At 42.0% G+C, this 14352-nt stretch overlaps 1 protein-coding gene across 7 annotated transcripts; it reads left to right on the forward strand.

Annotated features, from left to right (window-relative positions):
* Window positions 1-8: 8 nt before the first annotated feature.
* lin54 (lin-54 DREAM MuvB core complex component) lies at window positions 9-14280 on the forward strand. 7 transcript variants are annotated; one of them, XM_081702555.1, is made up of 15 exons: window positions 9-163; window positions 1558-1647; window positions 2794-3537; window positions 6062-6179; window positions 6740-6879; window positions 7408-7563; window positions 7831-8041; window positions 8200-8273; window positions 8502-8699; window positions 8868-8959; window positions 9301-9372; window positions 9482-9584; window positions 9751-9888; window positions 10134-10336; window positions 10757-14280. In XM_081702555.1, exons 3-15 carry the CDS (start codon window positions 2815-2817, stop codon window positions 10953-10955), a joined length of 2427 nt encoding a protein of 808 aa, XP_081558681.1. In that variant the 5' UTR covers window positions 9-163; window positions 1558-1647; window positions 2794-2814; the 3' UTR covers window positions 10956-14280. The 7 variants fall into 7 exon arrangements, 6 of the variants coding, with proteins under 6 accessions (XP_081558681.1, XP_026863858.2, XP_026863868.2 ...); XR_014118691.1 differs by having other exon boundaries at window positions 9-3537; window positions 10757-11368; window positions 11692-14280; XM_027008057.3 differs by lacking the exon at window positions 1558-1647 and having other exon boundaries at window positions 9-1513.
* The last annotated feature ends 72 nt before the right edge of the window (window positions 14281-14352 follow it).

Consider the following 14352-nt stretch of genomic DNA (forward strand, 5'->3'; position numbering starts at 1 on the left):
GGCCATATTATGGGATGTTAGAGGTGAAATGGCGCTAGGCGCGGTATTTTAAACAATCGTATGATCGAAATGGTGCAGTATCGTGTTGGACTTGTCCATACGTGATTGAAGCAAGACGTGTCCCATTTGTAGTAAACCACTGAGACAGAAATTTCGGCAAAGTGTAAGAATTCCGCTGTCTTCGTCGGTTGTTAAGTGAGGCAATATGATATTAGCTAGCTAGCTGGCCGATGCTAATATAGCCGCTGAGCTAACAGCTGATGTCGGCTACTCGGATTCACTAGGCGCTCTCGCAGGGCTGGCAATTGCATTGGAGGGTGGACATGTATCCTAGCTACACTGGCCCGTGATAGTGTGGTTTTTTTGTGTGTTTTTTTTTTTTTTTTTTTTCTAAAGTTTAGTGACACCCACAATTATTGCGAATAATGAATGTAAATAATATTATTTAGGTCAATATGGTCCGTAATTAATTGACTGCTAAACTAGCTGCTTAGCAAGCTAGTTGGCTCGTGCAGCTGTCGTGAAGTTGGCGTTGACGGTCAAGGTGGCTAACTTGACAGTGTAGCTAACAGGCTGGATAAAGAACTTAGACATAGTTACCAAGGTATCCTATCTTTTCAAAGTAGCTAATTAGCTATATTTTGTTGCGCCATATGTTGAATATTAATCCACTGATTGTAATGGTGTCTCTAAGGTGATTGCTTTTTGGCAAGTGATATTTTTGTTTTTGTCGCAGATTGTTGTATTGGTGAGGTACCCAGTTCTGTTTAAGTGAATTGAAATTTGGCGTATTTCAGTTTATTCTCGGCTAAATATTTTAGCATGGGTACCTATTTTGCGTTATTATTTAAGCAACCATTATTTGTAATTGAGTATTTAATATTTAAAACACTGCATCTTGTGAACACTAGTTATTTGCCTTATAATGATTACGTTTATTCGTATTTTATGTTTATTAGCTACGCTAACCTACATAAACAATTGTTGCATCATACTAAGCTAATCATAATAACTAGCTAAATTGGTTAAACCTTGACATTTCTAGCCATATTTGCATGCTCTTTATGGCGAAACCAACTGTGTTATTTAACTATGGTTATTTTTAGAAGCATTACTACTAAGTTATAAAAGATAATTAATTAGAAAATAACTTTGTGGGGCGGGGGGGATTCAATAGTAGAGCTAATTTAGAAGTTCCTGTTTTGCGCCCGGGTCGATAGTGGGAGTCTTCTGTTAACTCAACCATGCAGTGTATGGTTTTTCTGGAAGGGGAGCAGTCGTGAGCATGCAAGTAAACGATCAATGTGTTGCTGTTATTTTTCTGCCGTGTGGCGTTTTTTTTGACAAAGCCACAAACCCCCACTTCGCTGTTGCTTCTCATGTCTCAAAATGAACTGATGACGAGTTGAAAATGGCGGATCTTTCGAAATCCAACCCCGGCCTGAAATAGAAACGCAACGCGCTCGTCACTTTTGTAGCTAGGACTGTTATCACAGCTACCGGTTTTCATCCCGTATGTACATGTGTTTTACATTAGTTTTATTTTGTAAATTGCAGCGTATTGTTGCAGTTTATAAGATCGATCATCACTGGTAAATTCGGAATCTGACTGCCTGACCTATTTGGTAGCCATAGCATACTGCTGAGGTAGGACAATGATTATTTTTCTTGGATGTTAAGAGGCCTAGAGTGCATTCCATCGTTTCTTAATGTCGCATTTACAGTTTAAGCGTGTGCTGGTAGTGTATTTTTAAGGATATACAGTCTCACTACGATGAGTCGTGAGACTTGGTTTACATATGAGAGAACCATCTTTGCGTATTATTTATGATGCCAGATTTCAGAGCTTGACAACACTTGTCAGTGTTAGCTGTGTTGCTTACGCAGGTTTATTAACTATAACTTGGCTAGCTAGCTAAACAGTTATAGCCATGAAAGCTCGTTCAGTTCTCAGTTACATCCATATTGCTATTAATCTAGTTTCTCTGCTAGTTACCAAAATACTAACTTGGGTATTACAAAGCACTACTTTGCACTGCGGTGCATACAGGCGTTATCCTGCGTTTTCGAATAACCCGCCTTGTGGGACTCTTAAACTGTTTAAGTGAAAATGAAGCTTTATCAATAAGAGTTTCAATATTGTACTTAAAATACTTGTGTCATATTCCAGTCCCCGAGTCGTATAATGCATACTTCCTTGCTGACATACACGCTAGCCAAATTATTACCCTGAATACATAACTGAATTCAAGTGCAATTTTTATGTTTGTGTTCACTTTGCGTTACTTGTGATTAAGGCACTGATTGATTCAAAATATACAACGTAAGCAAGCAACCTATGTAGATGGAGTGAAAACGAGATATGTCCCATATAACTATATAGAAATACTAGATATTATTTACAGAAGATGGAGTATAATCCCGTTACAAAGTGGAAATAAAGAACTGTCAGAGGAGTATCTGTTTCTGTGTTCTTACTGCTTCCCTTGTTACATTTTTTGTATCTTGGTTATCAGTACTGATAACTAGCCTTCCAATTGTTTTGCAGTTCTCTCCACATTTGTGTCTTATAATATTAATGATCATTTGTACTACTCAGATTACATTAGGTCTAACTATGAATTCTATTTATGAATGAAAGCTAGTAATGCAGACCAGGTAGCATTATCAAAGATTTGGGCTGACTGCTTCTAGCAAGCTTTGTTAGCATTTTTAGCTGTAACTTATTTTTTAAATAATTTCATGCCTGGCAGTCTCTCCACAAACATTTGGTCATCTGTGTCCTTGTTTCAGTGAGGGAGTGCATGTGAGAGCATGGACGTGGTGTCGCCTGATCTGAACAGTATCCTCCCTGATGAGATCATGGACACAGAGGCCATCGCCATGGAGGAGGAGCCAACTGAGCTCCCCACACCATCCACCCAGTGCGAGCCAGAGCCTGCTCAGGTTCCTATGGAAACAGAGGTGCCTGAAATTGTCAGCTTGTGTTCCGCTGCTACACCAACGCAGAAGACGCAAGCTCTGACCACCTCCACCACCACAGACTCAACTCTGTGCAGAATCAGCTCTGGGGCACAGCTTCTTGTGACCTCGTCTTCCTCCCCTGGCATTAAGCCTGTCACCACTGCCACCAAACCCAGCAGTCCTGTGGTGAGCCAGAGCCTCCCAAAGCTCTCCGTCCCGCTCACGCTTCCAGCCAACCACCAGCTAATCCTCAACAAAGTGGCCGCCTCCCCAGCCTCAGAGAGCAAGTCTCCGGGTGCTACTGTCCTCAAGCAGGAAGGCCAGAAACTCTTAGTCACTGGTCTTAGTAAAACAGGCCAGCCGGTTGTGCTGGCATTGCCTCACAATTGGAGCAAGCCCGCCACCTCTCAGGGCACAGGGGATGCCAAAGCTCAGCCACAGCAATTCAAGGTGGTGACGACCACGGCAAGGACAGAGTTAAAGCCTGTGATTGGTGTGCAAGCTGTCAGCTCAGCCAGCCAACTGCTGGGGACCTCTTCACCCCTACAGGCCCAGCAAGTCAAGACTGTACAGGTGTCTTGTGTGCGTGGGTGTCTTGTGTGCGTGGGTGTGTGGGTGGGTGTCCACGCAACTACATGGTTACAAGTAGAACTAGCCAACTTTTCTGAGTAAGCAGAGCTTATATTGTAGAAGTAATGTCAATTTTAGATTTGTTCTGATAAATTGACTCCACTGTATAAGCTTAAATAGCATCAGAGAGTTTGATAGTGTCATAGTCCATATGTTCCACTGTTACAAGTCTAACCAGGCCTTTTCTGCCTTAGGGTGTTTTCACACTTGTCCTCAAAACTTGACTCTGCATCCAGGATTGATTCTGGGCTTATCTGAGGGGTGGGCTCATTTTTGCTGGTTTGCTTTCACATAAAACAGTTCCATCCTTACCATTGATTGATTGCACAATTCCTTACATCCATCCATTTCACCATTTAGGAGCACATGCAAATGAGCCATTCTTGTATGAAAGAATGTTTGGCCATGCAGACCATCAGGAGACATGTTTTTCACATGATCATCTCAGTACACTCACTCTGCAAAGGTGAGCTTATTACAGTAATTTGGCTCCAGTCCTATAAGACTGGTGTCATTAGACATACTGTTACATAATTGAGAACCTCCATAAAATACACTGCAATCCTTTCCCTGCCATAACAAAACATTTTCAAGCAAAGTCAAAGTGAAGTGAACCAATCACACAATCCCACACACAGCACCAAGAGCGGAGAGCATTGGAGTTCGCTTGTAGTGAGCTCCAGACCACTGATTTCAGGAGCACCAGAGATCAGCTCTCTGTACTGCTCCTGGGCTCGAAAACTGCTTTTACACTAGACCAAACCTACTGAGCTCACAGAGCATGTGGTTCTGGGTCTAGAAAAAACCTGTTGTGTGAAAATGGTCTTCGACTCCAGACACGTCGTCTTAGGGTTTTTTCAGACCCGGTCCTCTTGTACCATGAGTTTGATACATTTGGTCAAGTGTGAAAGCTATTTTCAAGACCAGGAGCGGTCCAGAGCACAGATCTCTGGTCCTTCTGAAATTGGTGGCCTGTGGTTCTAGTGAGCTCTGGTGCACTTCGCAGCCAATTACACAGCCATGTGTGGGGCTGTGTGATTGGTTCTACCTATCGCATTACTTCTCTTTACAAGTTTTGTGTATTTTCTGAGTAAATAAACACTAACTATCCAAATAAACCTTTTAAATCCATACCGTACATTTTTTTTTTTTTGCACAGTACTGTAGCGTATATCTATAAACGTACAATGCACAGTGGCTGTTCTAGACCCCCTTGAGCTGACACTGACAATGCAGCAAATGTCCTTCGGGAACGGCTCCTTGTGTGCAGGTGCTCCTGCGTGGTGAAATTTAATGCATCCCAAAAGCATTGTTCCTTGCTGAATTATGGTTTGTTTTTTCATCTTTTTTGTTTTGTAACATTTATTGAACCAAGAGAACATTACATCATAGAACAATACAGTGTAGGGGGCTAAAAGATAAATGTCTGATATCACATCAAAGGGGTGAAAAAAGACAAAGTTGTATTATTACATTTATAACTTTCAGAGAATTACAGATAGTTATCATTTTATCAGCCTTTTGTTTCTAAGAGTAAACAATGGTCCCAATATACTTGTATACTTTTTTACCTGCTGTATAAAAATTATTGATAAAGGTTTGAGCTTTGAATGAGTGCATCCAAGCAGCAAACGGATGAAGCTTCTTCCTACCATTTTGCGAGTCTAAGCAGAAAAAATAACGTATAGAACTGCATTGAGTTCTTGTATGTGAAAGCGAACCAACGATAATGAGTCCCTCCTTCAAATGAGCCCTGAATCGTTCCTGGGTGCAGACGCGAGTATTCGGCACAAGTGTCTTAGGAGGAGAATGACTAAGAAGGCCAGGTTCAGTTAGCCAAAAGTTTAGTGTGCTTGAGAATGACCAAGAATTTTTTTTAGGAAAATCTTTTTAATTTTTAAAATCTATTTTTACACTAGAATGTGCTATGTGGGCTTTAGATTTTGTCTTGTATTAGTAAATGTTATTAAAGCAAAGAAGAATTTAAATAGTACTAATCTGAGATTCTATCTAAGGTTGAGAAGTAATGTAGTGCTATGTAAGGTTTTAATTGCATCTATAGATGACAGATTACTGATGAAATGTTAACTAAAGTATGGCTGTTTGTTAATGCACAAACAAGACTGCAACTTTTTCAGATATTCATGGACTATTTTTGATTCAACTATTGTACTGGTATAGTTAGAAATAATGTTTCCTTTATCAGTTTTCATCGGAATGTATTTACTTCACAGAAAAGTAGTCTAAAAAGTGACCCATTAGCTTGTATTCCTACAACACAATGACAAATAGTTCACTCCCATATTTGGAAATGAATTGTTAATTTTGTCGCATTAAGTGCTTTGAATCAGTCTTTTGTATTTTGTGAATATTTAGATTTTCTTAACTGTGATTCTTTCATATTCCTGAATGTCTGTCATGTATTTGGATATTAGATGTTTTACTGTTAAACGCTTCCTTCTACCAGATTACAAAAAAGCCGCCCGTCTCCACGGCAGGGCCCATGATAACGAAGCTGATCATCACCAAAGCCCTGAACAACAAGGGCCTGCCCAGCCAAGCACCTGCACCGCCTGTGGTAACAGGTGACTCTTCTCTTAGGCTGAGCAGCAGCACAGACCTCCTAGGCTACTGTGACATACATGCCACATCTCTATATATATGCATTTGAATTCCTATTTGTTCAAAATTTTCCCATGTGTGTATATATAAAAACACACGCGCGTACACATGAAAAATGTACATTTTTTTACAGAAATATGGCACTTGAGTAGAGGGTGTAAATAGGGTGTACTGCTCTCCCACCACCTCTGCTCTGCATTCTTGATCATACTGTGCTCTGTGCACTTGGTCATACTGCACGCTTGGTCATACTGAGCTGAGCGCGGTTGGTCATACTGTGTTCTTAGTCATGCTGTTCTGCGTACGCTCCAAGCTTTGCCTGAGAACTCTTTATCTAAGCACAGCGCTACAAATTTGCTATGATCCCACCCAGTCACATATGAAGCAGGAAAGCTAACATGGCTGATACAGAATGAAACTAGTCGGAATCCTTTAGCATCTTGCCTGTGCATCACTGCCCAGACCTCAGCACCTGCTGTTAGGATTGTTAAGGGTGACCTGTTCCTGTCCCCCTCTCACTCAGGGAGGGTTCTTACCCAGAGTGCACCAGTGACCCCACCCCGGAGCATTGCGGTCGGGGAGGCCATAACCACAGCAGCCCAGAGCATGACCAGCAGCTGCAGCAGTAAGGTGGCCATCTCTCCCCTCAAGTCTCCCAGCAAGGTGGGCCTCTCCAATCATAACCATCACTCACTGTTTTTGGTCTCTCATTTATTACAGAGCAAAGGGAGAATAAGATGCTTGGATATTGTTAAAGTATACTGTGTGATGAGCATGTATTCGAATGAGTAGTACATTTTAACGGTCCTGTGAAGTTGCTTTAGCAGTAAACATTTTTTTTTTTAATTATTTGCTCTTTGAAATCACCTTACTGGTTAGAGTTATTACAGTAGTAGTAGTAGTAGTACTAGTAATGCATAGCCATTGTAATCAGCATTTATATATTATTTCACATTCATAATTTCATACATAGAAAAGCTTAAAAATGTATGTACAGATCAGCCTTTCTAAACATTCCTAGAACACTATTCCAGAGATCCAGCCTGGAGCTAGCTAGCACCCCTAGCCACTCTTTGTTGAGTGATACATCCATATTCTCATTAGTCATCCCTGTTAGGGGAGTCTTCCCCATTAGGGGTGGCTTCATTTTGACATCCCTTCTTGTTGCCCCTCTGCACCCCTCACGTGTAGCTGACTGTGGTGTCAGTGACCAGCCCGGCCCCAAGCTCTCCGCAGAAGCCCATGCCTCTTTCTCTCAACGTGGCCCTGGGCCAGCAGATCCTCACAGTACAGCAGACCACTACCACCTCTCCGGCCAAGGCAGGAACCAGCCAATCCTCAACACAGGTGCCCCAACCGTACACTTAAACATTTTATCCCCTCACAAAGGTGTTGTGTACCTTTGGAAGTGAAAAACTATAATAATCTTAGTTTTGAATCATTTGCCTAAATAGCGGAAATGACAGTGGTTTCATTGTTTGCCTATAGACCAGTTAAATGAAGGGGGGTTTTGTACTTATTGTGTTGTTTTAAATATAAGATCAATATTCAAATAACAACTGAATATGCATTGATGGGGCCCCACTGATGGACTTCCCTCTGCTCTCTTCACAGGCAATGAAGCCGGTTCAGACGGTGGCAGTAGGCGGAGTTAGCACACCTCAGTTCAAGACCATCATTCCCCTGGCCACACCCCCTAATGTGCAGCAAATCCAAGTGCCTGGCAGCCGCTTCCACTATGTGCGCCTGGTCACGACCACCACTGGGGGCAGCACAGCCCAGACGGCCAGCCCCAGCACGAACACCAACCCTGCTATCCAGCCAGGTGCGCTGGTTCACTGTGCATGTGCACATACAGACACACAGTATTGCTGTAATGGGTGAGAGTGAAAGTTCACAGCTTGATTTAAATTCTCATTTAAGAGACTTCCTTTACTTTCAGTGGTTGTGATGTACATTTTGATTGTCTTGCTGTTTTTACAGCCAAGCCCATGGTAATGAACACTGCAGCAGTGAGAATGTCTGTTCCTATAGTCCCTGCACAGACTGTCAAACAGGTAACATTGCACTTGACCAGCAAGTTAACAATCCAGTATCTTCATGAGTTTTTCTCATTTTCTTTTTTACTTGTAATTAATGCAACTGGACATTTGCGGTGGAGGTAGCATCAGCTTCTCGGGCGTGTTGGTGCAGGCCTAGTGTTGACTGTGTATGTTTAATAATCTCTCTCAACAAAATATGCTTTTCGATTGTCCCTGAGTGCTGTGCTGCTTCTCCCTGCTCAGGTGGTGCCAAAGCCCATGGCGTCTGCGGCCCAAGTAGTGACAACCAGCCAGACGCAGCAGCGGCTCATAATGCCAGCCACCCCGCTGCCTCAGATTCAGCCCAACCTGACCAATCTACCCCCGGGCACAGTGCTCGCCCCTGCCCCCGGCTCAGGAAACATGGGCTACGCTGTACTGCCAGCCCAATACGTCACACAGGTGTCTGTCTGTCTGTCTGTCTGTCTCTCTCTCTCTCTCTCTCTCTCGCCTCTCTCTCTCTGTCTGTCTGTGTATAGTGACTCTGAGCATTGTGACTCCCTTGACTGTGCTAGTATGGAGATGGGGATTCAGCCTGAATGCATGATTTGACTGTGCTTGTTCCTGTAGCTGCCACAGTCTGCGTTTGTGACTCTGGCCAGCAGCTCGGGCTTCTCCAACCCCACCGCCATTCAGACGCAGGCCAGGCTTCCGCTCAATGGGTAAGCAGTCTGGCGAGTACTGCAGCATGTGCAGAAAAAAGACGAACCATGCAAGCTTACACGCATGCTATTGTGATTACACACACGATTGTCATGTGATTTTACCATCTGAAACAGTATGGTCCCATAATTCCTCTTGTGGTTTCTAGAAAGTGGCTTTTCAAAAGGCATATTGCACATTGTAACTGTGTTCAGTGTATGCCTGTATGCCCTCTGTGGATCTGTCTGCCTTGATTCAGAAATCCTATTTTCAGGTTATTCTGTGTTATTTCACTTACATTTATTTAAGTGGAATGAGAGCCTGTTGAAAAGCTAATGCATTTTATTTGGCCTTATTGCAGTTTATCAACATCAGATGCAACCTCACGACCACGTAAGCCTTGCAACTGCACAAAGTCACAGTGCCTGAAATTGTAAGTGTGCTCTTCCTGCTAGTATAGCCCTTCATCTCCTGCACAACAGCATGAAAGGCTTGCTTGGCACTTATGATGCATCGGTAAAAGAGGTTCATTCTACTTGTAGGTATTGTGACTGCTTTGCAAATGGAGAATTTTGTAACAATTGCAACTGCGTCAATTGCTTCAACAACCTTGACCATGAGAGCGAACGGCTCAAAGCCATTAAGGTATTCACGCTCACATTAATTGGTTCATTAAAAGACATTTTGCTTTAGTTTGCTATACTGTGTTTATCTCTGTAGCTCTTTTGATCAAGTAACACCAGGAAAATTGAACAGCTTTTGCCTTCTTAGACCGAAGTTTATCCTAATATAAAATGTTCGACCATGGCAGGCATGTCTAGACAGAAACCCAGTGGCCTTCAAGCCCAAGATTGGCAAAGGGAAGGAGGGTGAATCTGACAGGAGACACAGCAAAGGCTGCAACTGCAAGAAGTCTGGCTGTTTAAAGAACTACTGCGAGTGTTACGAGGTGAGAGTTCACCGGTGCACCCCTGCTTTCATACCGTCTGCAAGCACGGACAAGCTGGATTATGTTCCCTAGATTTGGGCCAAAAATACTGAAGATGTTCTTAATGAACTCACTGAGTCCTGTTTTTCAACTGTTGTTTGCTAGTTGAAATGTGTAGCATTGTAATGTGGTAATGTATTTTAATGAGGAGTGTTTTAATGTATTTATTTGAGTAAACCCAAATCGTTTTCCCCACCTGTTTTTAGGCAAAGATCATGTGTTCGTCAATTTGTAAGTGTGTGGGCTGTAAAAACTTTGAGGAAAGTCCAGAGCGCAAGACACTGATGCACCTGGCTGACGCAGCGGAGGTACGGGTACAGCAGCAGACTGCGGCCAAGACCAAGCTATCCTGTCAGATCTCAGACCTGCTGACAAGGACCACCCCAGCCATCACCAGTGGAGGAGGAAAGTAAGTCCTGCTGTTTCCAGATCATTGTCTTTTCATTGGGTTTCTGTGACGACTGCCGGCTCAGTGCATAAATGTCCAAGGCAGGAGCCGTTGGCTGTTGGCCGTTGCTGGATGTCTTCACCCTAACACTTTTAATGAAAATAGCCAGTAGATGTCATCACTACACAAATGAACTTGTGCTGTTTTGAGATCCAGCACATTAGAGCTGCTTTTACCAGCATTCTTGAGACTGAGAATGCTTGTGGTTGAATGCTTCTTAAAATGTGGTTGTCATTTTAAGAAGGTAATGTGGTTTAGTTGTTTTTGGATGACTCAGTTTGAGACTGACCTCATCCTCTCTTCATTGTTGTGATCCTGAAAATGCATGGTCTGATGTCTCTTGACTGCCACTCCTCACTGCTCCTCTCTTCTCTCTCTTAGGCTGCCATACACATTTGTCACGAAGGAGGTCGCTGAGGCAACGTGCGACTGTCTGCTCGAGCAGGCCGAGCAGGCTGAGCTGACCAGTCAGCCACAGGCGTTGGCTGAGAGGCTGGTCCTGGAGGAGTTTGGCCGCTGTCTGCGTCGAATCATCAGCTCTGCCGCCAAAGCTAAGACGGACTGCCCCATCAACTGCTAGGACTGTCTCCACCCCACCCCATGCTTCTGGCCAGGCCAGGCCAAGCTGAACTGCACTGCAGGGCTTTGGTTTAGGCTGTTCTTCAAGCCTCCCACCAGGCTTTGGCTGAGTTGAGACTTTTGCTGTTTCTTAGGCCTAGGGTAATTGGTCCCCGATGGGGGCTCAACAAGCTTGTCACACTCCTCCTCCAGCTGTAGGTTTTTCCTGGACGTATATCATGCTTTACACTTGACATAAAAAGCTGTACGTCTGCTGAAACTAGGGAGGCCCCATCCCCCTGGATTGATCCTACAGTGAGCTGCATGGAAGACTGGTGGAAATGCAGAAAGAGTCTTCCCCATGGTTTCTGAGTTGTGAGCAAGGGAAGAGAGGTTGGGTCAGGGAAAAATGACACTGTGCAGCACAGCGGACAGGTACACAGCCCCCTGACCTTCTCGTGTGGCCTTGCACAGTTTGCTTATTTGGAGGAGATTTGATTTTAGAGTGGTTTTTAAGATAGTTGTTTTTTTACATTTTCCTCCCTAGGCAAATGTTTTCCTTCTTATTTCAGATTCATAATCATGCCATTTCTAATTCAGTGTTTGTTAGCCCCTCACCCCAGTCCATTTTCTTTGTTTGTTTTATTTACCGCTAATAACCTCAACTCAGTAATCATATGTACAATATGTAGCCTATATTGTAGCCTCTTTATAATGCATTTTCAATATTTATTTTTTTTATGCTCTTTCCTGACCAGCTGTAACTCCCCAAAGAAGCTGACAGTGTTGAGTCCCAGAGTTGGGTAGTGATTTCCGGTTTGATTGCATCACTGAGTTCCAGTTGAGGTGAAGGAAGGCTTTACCATTATTGCACATGTTAATTAATTTTAATCTCATTATTCTGTTTGTCCTGTACTTTGATGCTATGAAAGCAGTGGTCTTCATTTCTACTCCAACCAGCCCTGAACTTTTTTGGGGGGCGGGGGGGGGGTGGGGATGTACCTCCTCTTTGACACCTTTTTCAGCACATAGAGGTGGGTAAATTAGTGGAGTCAGTGGAGGAGTCCTTGTGGGCAGGCTCATGCTGCCCCTGCTGGGAAAAGCATGCATATGCAGGGCCAAACCGAACTGTTTACTCATATATACCCACACAGACATTTTACAGGTAGTCTGCACTCATAAGGAAGAAATACCCTATGCATTACACACAGAACGTACTATTAGGTGCCCTAAATTTGACTGTTTAGAACCTGTTTAGAACACATTTTGTAAACAGACAATTTTTAATTAATGAAATCCCCAGTTTTCCACTTCTGTAATGATATATGCCCCCTGTTGAAATATGCAAAAAAAACCAAACAAACAAACAAAAAAAACCTTAGGAGGAGTCAGTATGGGGATTTCAGGGTCTCTTTTGTTGTATGTTTGCTTGTGGGGTGTCCTGTTTTTTAAACGTCATTATTGGTTGCAGATTGAAAATGAAGAAAAATTGTGTCATCAGGGGAAATGGGTGAGGAGACAGTTATATGTGCTGAGACAGTTCACATTAGTTGGCTGATCTAGGCATAATGTTGGTGTGAATGTTTTGGAATCATGTTTGGGTTGGCACAGGTGGTCAGTACATTAGTTTAGAAATAAAACTTTGCATTAAGTTTACCTTGTACCATTCAATAAATATACCAAATTAGGAAAGGTGGTAAATTGAGCAGTGGGACAACCAGATATATGTTCCTCATAAAGTATTTGTTTCCTTAAAGTGCATGTTCTGTTCCAGAGTGCCTTTTCACATCCCAGGTCAAATTATTACACTGTGGTTTCTTGAAATAGAGATATGGTTTTTAATCAAGTTATATTTTATCTAATGTACTTTGGGCAATTCAGAATTTAACTTTAAAATCATATGAGTTATTTACAGGTCTAGTTTGGAGCATCTAAGGAGGTTGAGTATATTGAAAGCTTATACTTGTGTGCTGAACCATGACTTCCTTGTGGAGCATTTTGTATTGTCATCAGTATTCAGTATTGGCTCCATGACTGGTCCTTGAAGAAATAAGTCAAGCATTATATCATGTTCCCTGCATCAGATGATTAAGAAAATATCATTACACAAAGTCAAAATAAACACATGGAGTTATTTGGATTGTCACCAAGAACAAGATGTAAAGAGTGGTTGATAGATCTTGGTGTGCCTTAATTGCCACATCAATGCTCAGGGTTTGCTTAGATTCTGTCATCTATTTTATAAGTGTCTGTACAATCCTGATACTGTTGATCAGTTTGCTGCTTAAGAAACAGTCCGTTAGAATGCAAGCAGTGGTCTGTATTGCAAAAGTGTATTGCCCCATGACAAATTCGTCTTTTAAATTATGCTTTTGGCTCTCCTTTTTAGATGTCATTTTGTAGATGAGTGCATAGTAATCACTGCCTTGATGATATTTCACAGCACATTGCCAGATACACTGATTTGTGGAACGCTTTCATTTTATATTCTTATAACCATGCTAAATTTGAAAGTACATCACCTGTGCCATCCTATACTTGCTTATAATGGGTTCTCTGTCTTTTGGTGAGTATATGGAAATGTACGTCTTTCTCAGAGCTGCAGACAGTAAGCAACAATCCAGGGTTTCTTTTTAACCAACAAACATGCTCCTTTAAGTAAATAATTATAAATTGGGCTTTTTGAAAGGCAAATCTATTTTTTAGGAGAATTCTTGCTTCCTTTCAAGTGATCTGACCATTTAATTTTGTAGAAATGTAAATGAAGACAATAGTGTACCTTTGTATCTCAAAAAATGCAATACAGAACTACTTTTCCAGAAATTAAACCCCTTAGCTAATATATAAATGTTATATCGTTTGGGCATATGTGAGGAAGAAAAGTTTATTAACCAGCTCTAGTGTTTTGAGTGTCTTGATTTTGTTAACTGTACATGTTTGTGTGACTGTTGGCTGTATTTCTGTATACCGCAAATCAAGTCCCCTGCCCCTTCACCCCATTATTATAAACCTTATTTCCGGTCTAATTATTTAAGTTCTCATTTTATTCTGCTTAATATATCATCACTTAAAATTCCGCTCAAATATTTTGGAAAGTTAGGTTTATATTCAGTCTGTTGTATACACTCTACAAAACAGAATTAACTTTTATGTGGACTTGCCTTAGTGCTTGCCAGAGTGTGCTAAGGTGATGAATGAGTGGAGCAGATCTTAAGCAGAGACTTATTTCATAAACGTAGGTGAATTTGTATGTCGTGTCTGTTTTCTTTTGCAAAATGCAAAACCTTTTTTATGTCGAAGCACCACCCACTTTATCACTGAATGAAAATAAAAATTAAATAAATCATTTGGAGTGAGAATTCTGGCTGCACCCTTATATAAACAACTTACAAGATCAGTGCAGCACAACTCCCTGGTCT

The sequence above is a fragment of the Electrophorus electricus genome, chromosome 19 (assembly GCF_041902795.1).
Source record: "Electrophorus electricus isolate QZ-2024a chromosome 19, ASM4190279v1, whole genome shotgun sequence".
In the NCBI taxonomy this organism is placed as follows: Eukaryota; Metazoa; Chordata; class Actinopteri; order Gymnotiformes; family Gymnotidae; genus Electrophorus; species Electrophorus electricus.